This window comes from Mytilus trossulus, chromosome 3, assembly GCF_036588685.1.
Source record: "Mytilus trossulus isolate FHL-02 chromosome 3, PNRI_Mtr1.1.1.hap1, whole genome shotgun sequence".
NCBI lineage: Eukaryota > Metazoa > Mollusca > Bivalvia > Mytilida > Mytilidae > Mytilus > Mytilus trossulus.
In genome coordinates this window covers 22,381,551-22,398,072 of record NC_086375.1, presented here as the reverse complement: position 1 = coordinate 22,398,072, position 16,522 = coordinate 22,381,551, and the positions used below count along the sequence as shown (strand labels likewise).

General features: G+C 32.5%; 1 protein-coding gene across 1 annotated transcript in view; it reads right to left on the bottom strand.

Annotated features, from left to right (window-relative positions):
- Nucleotides 1-9,474, bottom strand: part of LOC134710533 (interferon-induced protein 44-like) — a 28,006-nt gene extending 18,532 nt beyond the window's left edge. The window contains exons 1-4 of the mRNA XM_063570903.1: nucleotides 9,415-9,474; nucleotides 8,779-8,976; nucleotides 2,622-2,768; nucleotides 1,651-1,822 (exon numbers count right to left, since the gene is read on the bottom strand). Coding sequence (XP_063426973.1) covers nucleotides 1,651-1,822; nucleotides 2,622-2,768; nucleotides 8,779-8,976; nucleotides 9,415-9,474 — 577 coding nt within the window. The remainder of the gene's footprint in view (nucleotides 1-1,650; nucleotides 1,823-2,621; nucleotides 2,769-8,778; nucleotides 8,977-9,414) is intronic.
- Between the last annotated feature and the right edge of the window lie 7,048 nt (nucleotides 9,475-16,522).

The window sequence follows — 16,522 nt, the reverse complement described above, 5'->3', positions numbered from 1 at the left end:
GCCCACCAAAAGCTCTCTTTTAGAGCCCAGGTGGTCGTGTGGTCTAGCGGGACGGCTGCAGTGCAGGCGATTTGGTGTCACGATATCACAGTAGCATGGGTTCGAATCCCGGCGAGGGAAGAACCAAAAATTTGCGAAAGCAAATTTACAGATCTAACATTGTTGGGTTGATGTTTAGACGAGTTGTATATACATTATGTACACAGCCATGTATCACCATCATTGATGGCGATCCGATGGATACATCTGTTGTATGGTTGTCACTGACTCAGACGTACTTATGTATATATAAATATATATATATATTCATAAATGTCTTTAATAAACCAATAAAGATAACTAAGATCTAGTACATTTATAAATTTGGTAACATTTCAAAGCTCAATGAAATAACTAGGCGCAAAGATTAAATTATGACCTGTTCAAGGTAGACAATCAACATTGACTTTTTTCGGAATTGAACATAGTACAAAGGAGGGCAACTCTTGCATACAAATGATACATCAAAAGAATTACTAAACACGAATTAGGCGCCACCTTCAATGACAATTCTAAATTATAATTATGACCACCATTTGTAAAGCTATAGAAAAGTGACAGCTAATTAATATTAAACCAAAGTGAAATACATTTGTTTGAAATTCTAAAACCCTACTCGGAAAAAACACAAACTACTTGATTTTCAAGCTAAAAATTAACATGTTTACAAATTGATAAAAAAAAATATGGTGGTTAAACATTATAAATCTATAACAGTATACGATTTAATATGATCTCGAATGTTTGCATCAACTTACCCAAATATATATAGAATAACCATACATTGTCTCGAAATATCAATGTTATTTGTACAAGGCTTAGAAACAGGTAGAAAGCGAGGCTGTGCCGAGCATTTCTACCTGTTTCGAGCCGAGTACAAAAACAGATTGATATTTCGAGACAATGTAAGGTTATTCTTCATATACTGCAACTCCTAAAACTGTTCTAAATGAAGTATTTTGGGTAAAAAAACATCATTTCTTAATTTGAAGCGGACGACGTTAAATTTCCGCGAACATGTACGTGTTATTGACGTCATAAATAAAACTCTACGGAAACACATTGTCAACGTCATAAACAAGATGATATACGGTCAGTGACTGTATATAACATATGAATATACGGTCAATCCAACTGACTGTTCAAATAGCACAGTCATGTAACACAGCAGCAGTTTATATATATTTATTAAAAACCAAATCATTTTGTATTTGTCTACATTAAAATCCATTTTTGAAACAAATCCTGGTAAAGATTTGACTAAATACCAACATCCAGATATGTTCCGGTAAATAGGCTAGATATACCATTTCTTATTTATATATTGACATCGATATGGAAAAAAATAATCCGAAAATATAGCATTACTTTACAAAATGCAAGAAAGAAACTAAATGATTTTAGAGGAGTAGCTTTTCCCTCTTTATCGTCTTTCATCCCGACTGACCTACTTGTCAAACCTTAAATAATTTCAACAATTAATAAACCATTTGTATGAAAAGACAGACCTTGTCATCTATTAACGTCACATATCTGTTTCATAAAAAGTAACTTTTATTTGGCAATTAACTCATGTTTTGAAAATATGAAATTATGAAATATTCAATATACCTCTTTGGTTCATACATTTCTTAAATTTATTCATCTTCTCAGTTATATTTTCTACCATCACATCTATGGTGGTACCATCTATAACAAACACCGCACAATGAATTTTCTCACTTAAGAGCGGGTTCTTTATAAAACCTGGTGTATTTGGTGAAAGTGGAACTGATGGATTGAACTGTAAAATAAATCGTAGTCCAGGAAAGCATTATGGTAAAATCCTGTATTGAAGTGAAAGTATGAAAGCAGGTACATCGTCAAAAAGACTCCGATAATGTTATACACTTTTTAACGATTAGAATTTCCCGGAGGTAGACGATATATACATATTATCTGTTTTTATGCTAGTACAAAGTAAAATCACAAAAATACTGAAAATCAATGCGAAAAGTCCATAATCACATTGCAAAACCAAATAACAAAACGCACCAAAAACGAATGGACAAGAACTGTCATATGCCTGACTTGGTACAGGCATTTCCAAATGTAGAAAATGGTGAATTAAACCTGGTTTTATAGAGCTAATCTTCTCACTTTAATGACAGTCTCATCAAATTCCGTTATATTTATAATGATGCGTTAACTAAACACACACACTAAAATAAAACAGTCAAACTATGGGTACAGCAGTCATCATCGTGTAACAATTTTAAACTGATAAGTAAGTTTAATGTAGACCCAACATTTTACATTTTAAGCTATTTACCTTTAATAAATTTCAACAATGATATTCCTGAAGTAATATTAAATTCTGGATTTTGACATTGGAGACCCTTTTTTACTTTGACTTGGTGAAATTTGAAATATGTACCATACTGTTTAGATATAGTATCTATCATTCATATTTCTAATGAATTTTATTTGAAAAAAATGACATAATTTTACATTTTATCTTTTGTAACACATTTCCGTAAATGGCATACGTTCCACTCGAAGTCTGGTATAACCAAAGGTTTCGATTTAAAATAATTGTTTACCTGGTGGCGATTTGGCACATTCCCATCGAGTAAATAACACATTTCTATTTCATCTACCCCCTGGCCAGCTTCTATTCCTCTAGTATCATGAAGTCGGAAATTCATTGGCTGTCCATTTTTTCCACTTCTTATTTGGTACATCCGATACTAAAAAGAATTTAACAAAGTATATGGAAACAGTTTAAGTTTTTGAACTGTTTCACATGATAAAAGAAACACTCAGGGTATTGTTATTTCAGATATAAGTTCTCAAAAGGAAACAATATATTTTGACCATTGTATTGACATCTTGATTACATAAAATCATTAACAAATTAGCTGGCATTATGATTCAAGTGTAACAAGAAGCATTATAATTTTAAATCGTACAATATGTTGGGTGAACTTATTCATTGATTTCTATGACGTATGTGCATATTCGTTTAAAACAAATATCACAAGAACTTATTTAACTTTCAATGTTAATTAGTACAAAATTCATAGTTATGGTTAAGGAAAAACGTAATTTTAAGAATACAATATGACATTTTGAGAAGCGTTTTTGTTACAAGTTTGAATAAAAGGGGGAAGAAATATACCAAAGGGACAGTCAAACTCATAAATCTAGAATACACTGACAACGCCATGGCTAAAAATAAAAAAAGACAAACAGAAAAACAATAGTAAACATTACACAATACAGAAAACTAAAGAATAAACAACACGAACCCCACCGAAAACTAGGGGTGATCTCATGTGCTCCGGAAGGGTAAGAAGATCTTGCTCCACGTGTGGCACCCGTCGTGTTGCTTATGTGAGAACAAATCCGGTAAATAGTCTAATTCGGTACGTCACATTTATGAAAGGGAAGATGATATTAGTTACGACGTAAGGAACATATCCAATATCATTTGTAAAACGGTTATTCCGTAAAGGTCAACCAACTCATGATGGCGCCCGTAAAATTAACGAAGGGATGATTTCAACTTCACCATTTGGAACTCTTGGTTTAATAGATTCCTTGTGAGCAGCAACCCTCTATCAAGAAAATCATGATTGGAAATGCAAGCACGGGAATATCGTATTAATTGGGAGATATATACCCCGTATGCAGGTGCTGCTGGAATGTTCCTACTTAGAAATGGAAAGTTCATAATTGGAAAGCTGAAATCATCTCTTTTGTCGTAAAGTTTTGTTTTCAATCGACCCTCATTGTCAATTTCTAGATGTAAGTCCAGATATGAGGCCGACTTTACTGTATCAGTAGTATTCTTTATCCCTAGTTCGATGGGATATATGCATTCCACATATTCACCAAATTTTTAATTATTAAGCACATCATCTACAAAGCGGAAAGTAGAGTTAAAGGATATTGCTAACTTCTTTTCTTTCTTCCTAAGAAGTCCCTACATGAAGTCAGTCTCATAATAATAAAGAAATAAGTCTGCAAGTAGAGGGGCACAGTTTGTTCCCATTGGAATGCCGACAGTCTGTTGAAAAACACGTCCTTTCAACATAACAAATATGTTGTCAATCAAGAAATCAAGCATCTGGATAATATCAGTTTCAGAGGATTTTTTGTTTGAATCAGAGTGATTCTTTACAAAGTAGAATTTTGTAAAGCAAAATATAGTCCAATGAAGTATATTACCACAAGACAATATTTAATAACTATGTATCATGAAATATTGTCCTCGTCTATGGAAAAATGTCCAGCGAAGGACAAATTTGCATAGTGAAATTGTGTCTGTATATAGACAATATTTCACAGATGAATACTAGTACTATGGATTTTTGTCTTGTTAAAGGGGGGTTATATTTTGTGTGAACTAAGACAATATTTCATAGATAAATACTATGAAATTGTGTCCTGTTAAAGGGAGGTTATATTTTAGTTATATTTCGTGAGTTTTGAGACAATATTTCATAGACAGATTGTCATGGAATTTTGTCTCATGAACGGGAGGTTATCAACATATATTCATGCATATAGGATTTTTTTTTCTGCAACATTGGGCCTGTTTAGATATTTACAAAATAAGTGATTGTCAGTACATTACTTATAGTTGTACAGTTCAATGTAATAAAATAAAATCTACGTTACACAATTCTTTAATCTATTAAAATTTAATCATGAATGTAACGCGTCTTCTGATTGGCTGACGTTTTTTTTTATCAGCCTATATACATAATTAAATCATATGACCGTGACGTCATCAACGTTTTTTCATGGTTTTCTACGGTTTAAAATGGAATTTAGAATTAGATTATAAGAAATGACACTGTTAAATAGCCCGCTACGTGCGTTATTCAGTGTGCACCATTTTTTTTATGTTATTTCTTTATAGATAGAAAAAAAATTACGGTCATTCCTAAAATGAACCATTTGTAATGTTTCTATGCAAATTTGAAACGGAGTCACTATTATTTATAATATAAATTTTCTACTTTCAAAATAATTTCAGATATAAATCTAAAAAATGGTCATGCTGCAGGCTTGTGTAGTATTTCTTATTGTGAAATAATAAGTTTTAAAATATTCTCAAAGCCAGTTTTTCATAGTAAAGTATTGTCATGAACAGAATTTCATAGTGAAAGAGTGTCCAGAAGGAGGTGGGGGGGGGGCGGGATGAGGAATACTTTTGTAAAGAGTAGAAAAGTCAAATGTTTCAATACTGTTACAAGATGATTGAGAGTTAGGTGTATGTACTCTAAACGATCTTTGGAATTTTTAAGTATCCACATCTTATTTACGCCACCTCTAGAATAGGCAGTTTCACAATAACTTTGAAGCCCGTCTTTGATTGCTGATAAAATAGATGTTAATAATTTAGGTTTCGTGGAGCACTTGGAAGACCCTGCAATATACCGTTGTTTGTAAGGACACTTATGTAGTTTAGGTATTCAATACTGTGATGGAAGATCAAGTTCTTCATCTTTGGTTGAAATTCCTAAGGAACATAGAACAGACCTATGATTATCCAGGATTTCCTCTTTGATAAGTATCATGAGGGTATATGTTGAGTTTCCAAGTGAATTGTAAATACCTTATTCGTTTATCAAGCAGTTAATGTAATGAGTTTTACACACAAAAACGATGTTGTTTGGGGCTTTTTCTTCGAGGACAACAACATATTTGTCATGGAGGTCTTTAAAGATTGACTAGCATTGGCATTGATAGACCCATTCAGGTTTTTTTTATTCTGATTTTCACAACGATCTCACTACCTTAATCCATTCGAAAAGAATGTCTACGTCTTCCTTCTCGCACTTAGCCCATTGTCTGGCATAATCCTCGTTTTCCATCAAAACTTTAAAGTTGTATTTCCAATTGATGGATTTAGGCCCACGATATTTCGGACGACTTTTCGATAACACATTTCGTAGAAAAGTGTTATTTACAATGTTGAGGTCACCGGTAATAACGTGGCCAGCAGGAATATATGTGAATTGGGAATTAGCATAAGTGCAATCAGGAGGTTTAGACTTGAAGTCGTCAATATCGAGATCCTGCAAAACGTGCAATAGGTTGTGTATGTATAAGAAATGATTGGTATAGACTGGTCTTTGAAATAAGGAGGTATTTTCGATTAAACTAATTTATAATGAAGGATATTGCATAAGTTGACGCCATCGAGACCTTCGTTGGCAAAGGAAAGATTAAGGAAAATGTTTTTTTTCTCTTTTTCGTCTTTTCCAATGTGGACTGGCTTGAAAAGTCTGTGACTTGCAATATCCGAAATGATAGCTTCAAGTTTGTATTGGTTTGAATGAGGGTTTGTAACAGTGGATTCCAAACATAAATTGAACAGAGTAACTATATATTTGTTTAATGAAGAATGAATGAGGAGTTTGCATTTCAATTTGAAAAAATCATAAATACTAGAGTCATCAATTAAGTTTTTTTCATTTGTTGCAAGTCAATTTATCACATAAATCTACAATAAAAATTCCTCGTATTTTCGAAAATTCTACATCAGAAATGATTGCATTAATAGAAATAATTCATCGCATCTATAGTTAAAATGGATCGCTTTCATTTATTTGAACTTAAATGCTGTTTTTGTACATTAAAAAGACATATCACAATGAACATTTGTTGAAACTTAACTTCAAATTAAATATTTTGGTATTTTCGAAATGTAAACAAATACAGTTTTCCCATGATCCTTTATTCTTCAATAGACATACTCGATTATGATAGTGAAAATGAACAAGCTGGGTTCGCACTTTAAACTGCTTATATATCATTTGTAAAATTGATAAAAATTGATACGGAACATATTTATCAACAAAAGTCTTCCAACACCCTTTTTAGAAAAGAGCCAGACGTTAGTTCACAAACTTTATGCTCAGACACTGGTGATATTTTAATACAATATAAGTTAAATACTGAATAAATCACTTTAAACACAGCCATTTTATACGGTACTATAACACATCCGTGATATCGCGGGTCTGTGACTGAATTAAAGAAAATAACTATGCGTAAGCCTAATTTTAGTATTGGTATTGTCATCTGATAAATTCATGCTGATTATAAGATGCACAGTTTTCTCTGCTTTCAACAGCTTTCTGTTTGAACCCGTCGACCTGGAACTTATCAATTATTGGTATTATTAATTTTATTTGAAAAACAAAAGGGCCTGGAAAGGAGTATTTTTTTAATCAACAGCGTTGTCCTTTATAAGTTATTAATAAAGTTGAATTCTTTGATTCGCTGTTTTACGTCATTCCGGCTAACAAATTGAAAACTGAACATGCTGTACGCCTTATTTTAAGTCCAGATTTTTATTATTCATATTTTCATCTTAGAAAGTCATACTGATTAAAATACTTCAATCGGGAACAATGTGACAATGATTGGATTTAGTAGTGTCAACCCTGTGATTACGACCCGTGTTTAGCAAAATCCTGAATACAGCGTTTGGTGGTGCGCCTGTCAGATGCGGAACGTACAGATAAAGTAATAGGTACAAATGTAACAGGTGAATATACTATATTGGTATCGGTATCGGATTCGACCCGGAACTTCTTAATTATTGGCAATATTAATTATGTGGAAAACAAAAGGGTCTGGAGTGGTGTAATTTTTAATCAACATCATTGTTCTATATTACATTGTAGTTATATATAAAGTTGAATTCTTTGATTCATCGTTTTTACGTGATGATGGCTGACAAATTGGACCTTGTTATCTTAGTATTAAAGATATTATTGAATTGGTGTTCAATTGGCAATTTGGTTTGTTCGCTCTTCTTTAACTCTGGACAGATGAGCATAAGTGAATTCATAACAAAATGATTTCAGAAAAAAAAGAAACAAATTAAATTCCATTTGTTGTTCAATCATATTTTTGTTTGTTTGCTAAAGATTGAAGAAACCATTAGGATGTTAATTCGTTGGATAGTTTTTTAAAAGTTTGAAAACAGCGTTTAACGCGAAGTTGACCTAGGACGATTGTGACTGTTATATGAAGTCCATCTAGTTTTATTATCACAAACTATCTATACTATAAACTTTATATGATGACCCAAATGGACACTCAAATTATATGTGCATTAGATTTGTTATGGGGAGGTGTGTATTTAGTGAAGATAGTTATTATAATAGATCGGTCTAAATATACAAATATATATATTCCTATCGCGTAATATCCTGCTAGTGATCAATTTAAACATTGCCATATAAGCGAGAGGGTTTTTTTCTAGCCATAAAACCTAGTCCAATCAACTTTTTTGTTTCTTGAACCAAGTCAGGAACATGGCAGTTGTAATGAAATAGTCAGGTTTCAATGTGTGTCGGCGTTTGTTTTTTGGGGGGTTTTGTTTTGTTTTGTTTGTTTGGTTTTTTTTATTTTGTTTAATTGCAGTTCAGTGCTTCTGTTGGTCCCTTTTATTCCTCTTATAATTGATGTGTTTAGCTAGATTTAGTTTTTAATCGGATTTGTTTTCTCATACGATTTATGATTTGGAACAGCGATATACTACTGGCTTCTTTATTTAACAACAAAAAGCAGTAGGAAACTATATACCAGTCTAAATTTGGTTTGTATATATAGCATTGGGTTGTCAACTATGATTGATATACCCTTAATATGTTTTAATAACAATTTAAAGTTTTTATTTACGCTTTTCAAGATAACCTCAAACAGCTGACATTATATATACAAACTTACTTCTGTTGTAAGGCTCTCTTGTGCATTTCCACTACAAGCTTGACTTGTAATATGGCCTTTAAATATTGAGTTGATAGTATTGATGAAACTCGACTTTCCTGAACCAACTTGTCCTACCATTAAAATGCGTGCTTTAGTAAATGCAAATCCCTCTGAGGGTGTGTATCCCTTTGTTTCTTTCTCCAAATCATCCAGAAGCTAAAATGACGAAAAACCCATTCAATGTATGTCTAATTATTCCCAAAATGCTATGTATAATTATGTGCCTAAAAAAGAAAGGAATTAAAAAGCATTATGCTTCAAAAATGGTAGCCATGTTACCAATCAGGAAATGTCAAACTCTTATATTGAGAATGAAAATGGAGAATATGTCAAAAAGGCAACTAAAGAGCAGATAACAGCCAAATGCCAGCAGGTGATCCCTTTTTTTTAGCTGGTCCGTAATTTCAAACTATTTTCTTGGATATTCAAACCGTTCATGTTAAATAAAGACATTTATTGACTTTGAAAATCACCCATATTCAGCCTAAAAGAATAAAATTGGAACAATACTTCGTATCATAAAGTGTAAGGAAGATTATTCCACAAATACTCAACATTTGCACGAAAACGGTATCATATTGTTTTAAATCTTACCTTTGTGTTCCATTTGGGTGTCTTTCTCCAAGGCTCACCACATTTTGCATCAGCAGACATATCTAGTCATTGAATATAAAGTATGTGTTACTAGAAAGACCGACAGTTCCATGTCTTAGATATATCAATGATACGTTAAGCAAGACGAAATTAAGATGTTTTGGATTTTTTAGAAAGCGATCATTGCTCAACTTGCTTTTGACAATGTTTGTTTGAGGAACTATAATTGAAGACAATCAATGAAAATCTTGATAAATCCTATTAACAAGAAGAAAGCTCATCAAAGATATCAGGTTTATAAAATTATACGCTAAACTGCTTATTGTCTATAAAAGACTCATGAATGACATTCAAAAGTTGTATTCGATTTTTACAGCACTGGGTCGATACCTCTGCTGGAGGACTATATCAGTGCCCAGTGGTAGCATTAGTACAATAGTTAGTACTATTTAACCTTTTCTAAAATGACCATTTTTTAAAAACTTAAAACAATGAACATGTAAGTTTCAGTAACCATTGGTGGTTATCATGATAAAAGTAATAGCTTTTTCCCAAAAGCTACTCGTCTCTTAGCTGAAATTGGAAAGTGTATGCAAAATTAAAAAAAGGCTTATACAATTTTACTTGTGTATCGGGATAATGTGTCAATACTGGGATGGTGATTTCATAACTCGGGTCTTAATCGTTTGTATCTGCATGTTTATATTTTTTAAATATGTTGTTTTGGTTGTTTGTTTACTTCTTTGTGCTAGAAAAATGTGGCGCTTTCGCATGACTGCTTTTCGTTCATTAAAATTAATATATTGACATTAAATGTGTACAGATTGAAACATAATAAAGTTTAAACATATAAAGTAACACAAGTAATATATTTTCAACGATTTTTCATATCTTTTCAAATCATGATACTGTTATAGATTGTAAAGAAGGTGATATGATCTGCAGTGATATTTCAAATTTCAAACACGTTATAAGACATTATACTGTTTAATATTGAATCATTTTTTAATCTTTTACTTGTACATGTCTTCACATCTTTTTACTATACTATTAATGTTGGGTGTCAAAAAGGTCCTTATCGTACTTATCCTTCAAAATTTAACTAACTGAAAAAAACCAGTAATATGTAATAGTCCTTTTGTTTTGCGATCATAGTCTCTGTATGTTCAAACTTGTTTTCAAATCTTGCAGAAAATATACAATCCAAATCTATCTTTCAAAATGCTAATAGTATCTTTGAAATTTGTAATTTTCTCTTATTTCGCCTTCTCTATGATTTGAAATGTATATTGAATGAATAAATTAATCTTTATTGCAAAAGCATGGACATGGTATGGCAAAATTTACAACAAATATTACATAATATAAAACATGAAAAGACAGCAGAGAACAATAGTATAATACAATGACATATAAAGTTATGAGACTATATCACAGCGAATATTCCATGCAGTTTTTAAATAAATGCATAATGTGATCGTAAGAGACTTACTACTAAAAGCTTGCAGTAAATTTAATAGTTTGGGATTATTAGATCAAGTTACGAATCAAATCTACTCTAACATCGTTAGGTTGATTTTCTATAGATATAGGAAGATGTGATGTGAGTGCCAATGAGACAACTCTCCATCCAAGTAACAATTTAAAAAGCAAACCAATATAGGTTAAAGTACGGCCTTCAACACGGAGCCTACGGGGCGCCGAATGGGACTCTTGTGGTTTTGTATTCAAAATTCAATTTTGTACGGACAAACGTGACTTTTGTTCAACAAAAATGAGTTCAGTTTAACATAATTTTTATCATACTATAAATTTAAAATTTTGTCATACAAAATTATCTTATCTATCAGCGGACAAAAGTCACTTTTGTCATGACAAAATTCATTTTTGTTAGACAGACTTGACTTTTGTTACCTAATTTGAAAATTGGGCGACAAAAGTGAATTTTGTATTCAAATTAGTTTAGTTTGGTTTCTGTGAACTAATTTGCATACAAAATCGACTTTTGTTAGACAAAATTGACTTTTGTGAGATAAAATTGACAAAATTGACTTTTGTGAGACAAAGTTGACAAAATTGACCAATGTGATCAACAAAATTGACAAATTTGACTTTTGTGGGACAAAATTGACCAATGTGAGACAAAATTGACCAATGTGAGACAAATTGACTTTTGTCTAAACAAAATTGACAAAATTGAATTTTGTCTCAACAAAATTGATTTTTGTCTCACGAAAGTCAATTTTGTCTCACGAAAGACAATTTTGTCTCATAAAAGTCAATTTTGTTGTTACAAAAATAGAATTTTGTCGTCACAAAAATGAATTTTGTCGTCACAAAATTGACTTTTGTCTTAACAAAATTGACTTTTGTCTTAACAAAATTGACTTTTGTCTCAAAATTGACTTTTGTCTCAACAAAATTGACAAAATTGACTTTTGTCTCAACAAAATTAACAAAATTGACAAAATTGATTTTTGTCTCAACAAAATTGACAAAATTGACTTTTGCCTCAACAAAATTGACAAAATTCACAAAATTGAATTTTGTCTCACAAAATTGAATTTTGTCTCACAAAATTGAATTTTGTCTCACAAAATTGAATTTTGTCTCACAAAATTGAATTTTGTCTCACAAAATTGAATTTTGTCTCTCAAAATTGAATTTTGTCTCACAAAATTGAATTTCGTCTCACAAAAGTCAATTTTGTTTCACAAAAGTCAATTTTGTCTCACAAAAGTCAATTTTGTCTCACAAAAGTCAATTTTGTCTCACAAAAGTCAATTTTGTCTCACAAAAGTCAATTTGAAAATTGAATCGTACCTCACACAATTGACTTTTGTGATTTAATTTCCATATCAGGTAACAAAAGTCAATTTTATAAACATATTTGCATACCTTTTCGACAAAATTGACTTTTGTCATGACAAATATGAATTTTGTCATGACAAAAATGAATTTTGTCTACACAAATGAATTTTGTCATCACAAAATTGAAGTTCTCACAAAACAAGTCTGTAACACATAGTTTTGTAAGACAAAAATGATTTTGTTATGACAGAATTGAATTTTGTACAAAAACACAAGAGTCCCATTCGGCGCCCCGTAGAGCCTTGGCTCACACCGAACAACAAGCTATAATGGGCCCCAAAATTACTAGTGTAAAACCATTCAAACGGGAAAACCAACGGTCTAATCTAAATAAACAAAACGAGAAACGAGAAACACGTATATATTACATAAACAAACGACAACTACTGTACATCAGATTCCTGACTTAGGACAGGTGCAAACTTTATATATATATATATATACATACAACTCGTCTAAACATCAACCCAACAATGTTAGATCTGTAAATTTGCTTTCGCAAATTTTTGGTTCTTCCCTCGCCGGGATTCGAACCCATGCTACTGTGATATCGTGACACCAAATCGCCTGCACTGCAGCCGTCCCGCTAGACCACACGACCACCTGGGCTCTCATTAAAAGAGCTTTCGGTGGCCATATGTTACCTTTCCACGTCAGTTTTAATCTAGCGGCGTACTACAGTACATGATATATAAGGCATGAAGATGTTATATATATATATATATATATAAACGAGTCTAAATTGAAAACTACGTTCAAACCTATGACTGCGTTGGATAAAAACCGCAGTTTTTATACGTGTGCATGTCAAACAAATTTCGTTGTAGAAGGGTCTAAAAACAGCACAAACAACATTTTCCAAAAGACCAAAAGAGTGAAAAAGTATATTTAAACAAAACGCATTTGACTAACAGGTCGAACAACTGATGTTCTTTAACCCTGCTGACTGCCATTGGCGATTGCCAAATAAAATTGATCACAAGATGTAACAAAATATATATATATATATATTGCATAAAGAGTAAAAAAGTTTGATTTTAAACCTGTTCATTGTTTCACAGTAATATTTCACTTATTTTTATGTTTTTGCTTATATGATAATTGTTTACGTGTTTTAAAAACTACTCTATACATCTAAGCCCCAGTCCCACTAGACCACGATCGCACCACGCTCACCGCGATCTAAAATAAATTTAGATCGTGGTGAGGTCGCGGTATAAACGGCATGAAAAGGTTAATTTTCGTTGCTTTCACGATGCTACTACGTCCTAATTACGCTTCTACAACGATCCCGCTACGATTAAACCACGTTCTCACCGCGCTTATTCTGCGACCTCACTACGCTTATAAAGACCTTTCTACGCTCTTCACGTTCCCACTACGACCATACCACGAGTTATCCGATTGCAACACGATCTTACTGCGATTATAGCACGTTCTTACCACGATTATACTACGTTCATACCGCGATCTTACTACGTTATCAGCAATACCGTCAATATCGTGTTTCATATCAATATAGTTCCATTCCTTCTATTTCTGATTAAAACGGAGATTTCTCGGAAACAATACAGTCATGCCACCAAAATCTACTAGAACACATGGGCGTGGTGGTAGGGGTTGATGTAGAGGCAGAAGGAGCAAAGTATGAACGCCATACTAAACTCCAAGAAACTAAAATTAAAAATAGTACAAGACTCCTGACTTGGGACAGACGCAACATTAGTGGGGTTAAACATGTTTGTGAGATCTCAACCCTCCCCCTATACCTCTAGCCAATGAAGAAAAGTAAACGCATAACAATACGCACATTAAAATTCAGTTCAAGAGAAGTCCGAGTCTGATGTCAGAAGATGTGACTAAAGAAAATATTAAACAAAATGACAATAATACATAAATAACAACAGACTACTAGCAGTTAACTGACATGCCAGCTCCAGACTCCAATTAAACTGATACTATATACATAAGTAGTATAAAACTTGTTATCAAGAGATGACCAATCAAACTTTATTACAACCTTTTGCTTGTCCATAAAGCTCAAATGACGATATTTTAGTGAACGATAGCAGAGATGACACAGATGTGTCAATATATATAGGAAGATGTGGTATGAGTGCCGATGAGACAACTCTCCATCAACGTAAACATCTATAAAAGTAAACCATTATAGGCCAAGGTACGGCCTTCAATACGGAGCCTTGGCTCACACCAAACGGCACGCTATAAAGGCCCAAAAAATACTAATGTTAAACCATTTAAACAGGAAAAACCAACGGTCTAATCTATATAAAAACGAGAAGCATTGTTGAGCCGTTAGAGCAAATGGATAAATACATTCAGACAAACAAAATCTAGGGAGTTTTTTTTATATATTTTATGTGAAAATGACAATAGAAATGATGGTCGTAGTGTGAACGTAGTAAGGTCGTGAGAAGAGCGTGATAAGGACGGCAAGGGCGTGCTAGAATCGTACTATGGTCGTGAACAGCGTGGTAAAGTCGTAGTGGAAGCGTAGTTGGATCGCGGTGAGAACGTGATTGTCGTAGTAAGGTCGTCATAACGTCGCTGTGAGATCGTAGCGCAATCTCTCCGAATAGAATCACGCGTTCGCTACGTTCTCGCTACGATTGTACAGCGATCTTTGCGATCTTAATACGATCTTAGTGCGCTCTCACTACGCTTTTACAACGACATGATTTCGCCACGACCGTACCACGATTGTTTTGAACATGTTCAAAGTTGTCCACGCTCTTCATGATCTTGAAGACCTCACCACGACCGTGGTACGACCTTACTGCGACCTACACGATCATACCACGATCATCAATATTTGCATTTTTTTCACAGATCGTAGTGCGATCGTGGCCTAGTGGGACTAGGGTATTGTTGTGCGGGAAAGAGGGGGAAAGCGCTGACTAAGGCAGTTGCCTCCCCTTTCCCGTTAAAGGGTTATATATGTTGTTGTTGGTCTGCTGTTCTACATGTTTGTGTTCTCTATTTTTAACTCCAATAGTTTGGGGGACTATCGTTCGTATTCTTTCGAGGCTTCCTGGTGAATAAAACAAAGATGTCAATATATGTTTATTTGGAGTCCAACCATACGAGTAAATTCATCAAATACATAAATATGAAATAAAAGAATTTGGTTCTTAAAATGTACTTGAATTAACATTTATCAAAATACTTTATTAATTAATCAAAATAGTTTATCATGTTATTTATGGTAACTTTAATAAAGAAAGATTTATGTTATAAAATTATTACATTAAAACATTACCAAGATTACTTTAACTTTTCATTTAACAAAAGATATAAGTTTACGAACCTGGTGAATAAAACAAAGATGTCAATATATGTTTATTTGGAGTCCAACCATACGAGTAAATTAATGTTTCATTCCTTAAGGTTTCCTATTTTAAACCCTAAGAACACGTGCTGGTTGGACTTGTTTTATTCACCAATCAAAATGACTTTTAGAATACTTATTTGTATAAGGACAGTTTCTATTGGTTAGATCTCTTTTACCTTATTCACCTTTTTGCATAAATTGGGGTTACTATTTTTAATTACTTAATACTTTGTTTTTACGACCATTAGAGAAATCCGATTATTTGGTTAGATAGAATTCTAAGTGAACAATAGAAAAGAAATAGATATATTTGCTAAAGGAAATACTTCTTAGAGTTTAAGCTGCCAAACCTTATTTATGTCGCTAAGTGTCAAATAAGAAGAATTGCACATCTAATACTTATATATTAAAAGTTACATAACATTAAAGACTTTCTAATTATAACTTTTTATACAAATAGCTTTATACAAGAATTAGGTATTTTCTACAATTACATAGAAGATTTACTTAGTTTTATATGAAATATCAAAATTTATTTCTTTAAATATTTTACCTCATTTTACCTTCATTATATATCCCTGTTGTTCGAAGAAATTGCTCCGCAATTTAACATTCGAATTTATTTCTTTTAAAACTTGTTTAAATTTAAATTATTATTTTTTTTTAAATATTCTCTTAACTGGATTTGACTATTTAACTTTGTGGCTTATGATCAGTTTATATTAGATGTTTTGGTTATACAAGCTATTATGACCAAGATGACCAATTGCGTTTTAGATATTCTTGTTTTTATTTTTCTTATTAATAAAACAATTTTATTCTTTAATATTTTACGGAAGCGTATTCACTGGGGTAAAGCTGATGACCGTAACTGCATTCACGGTC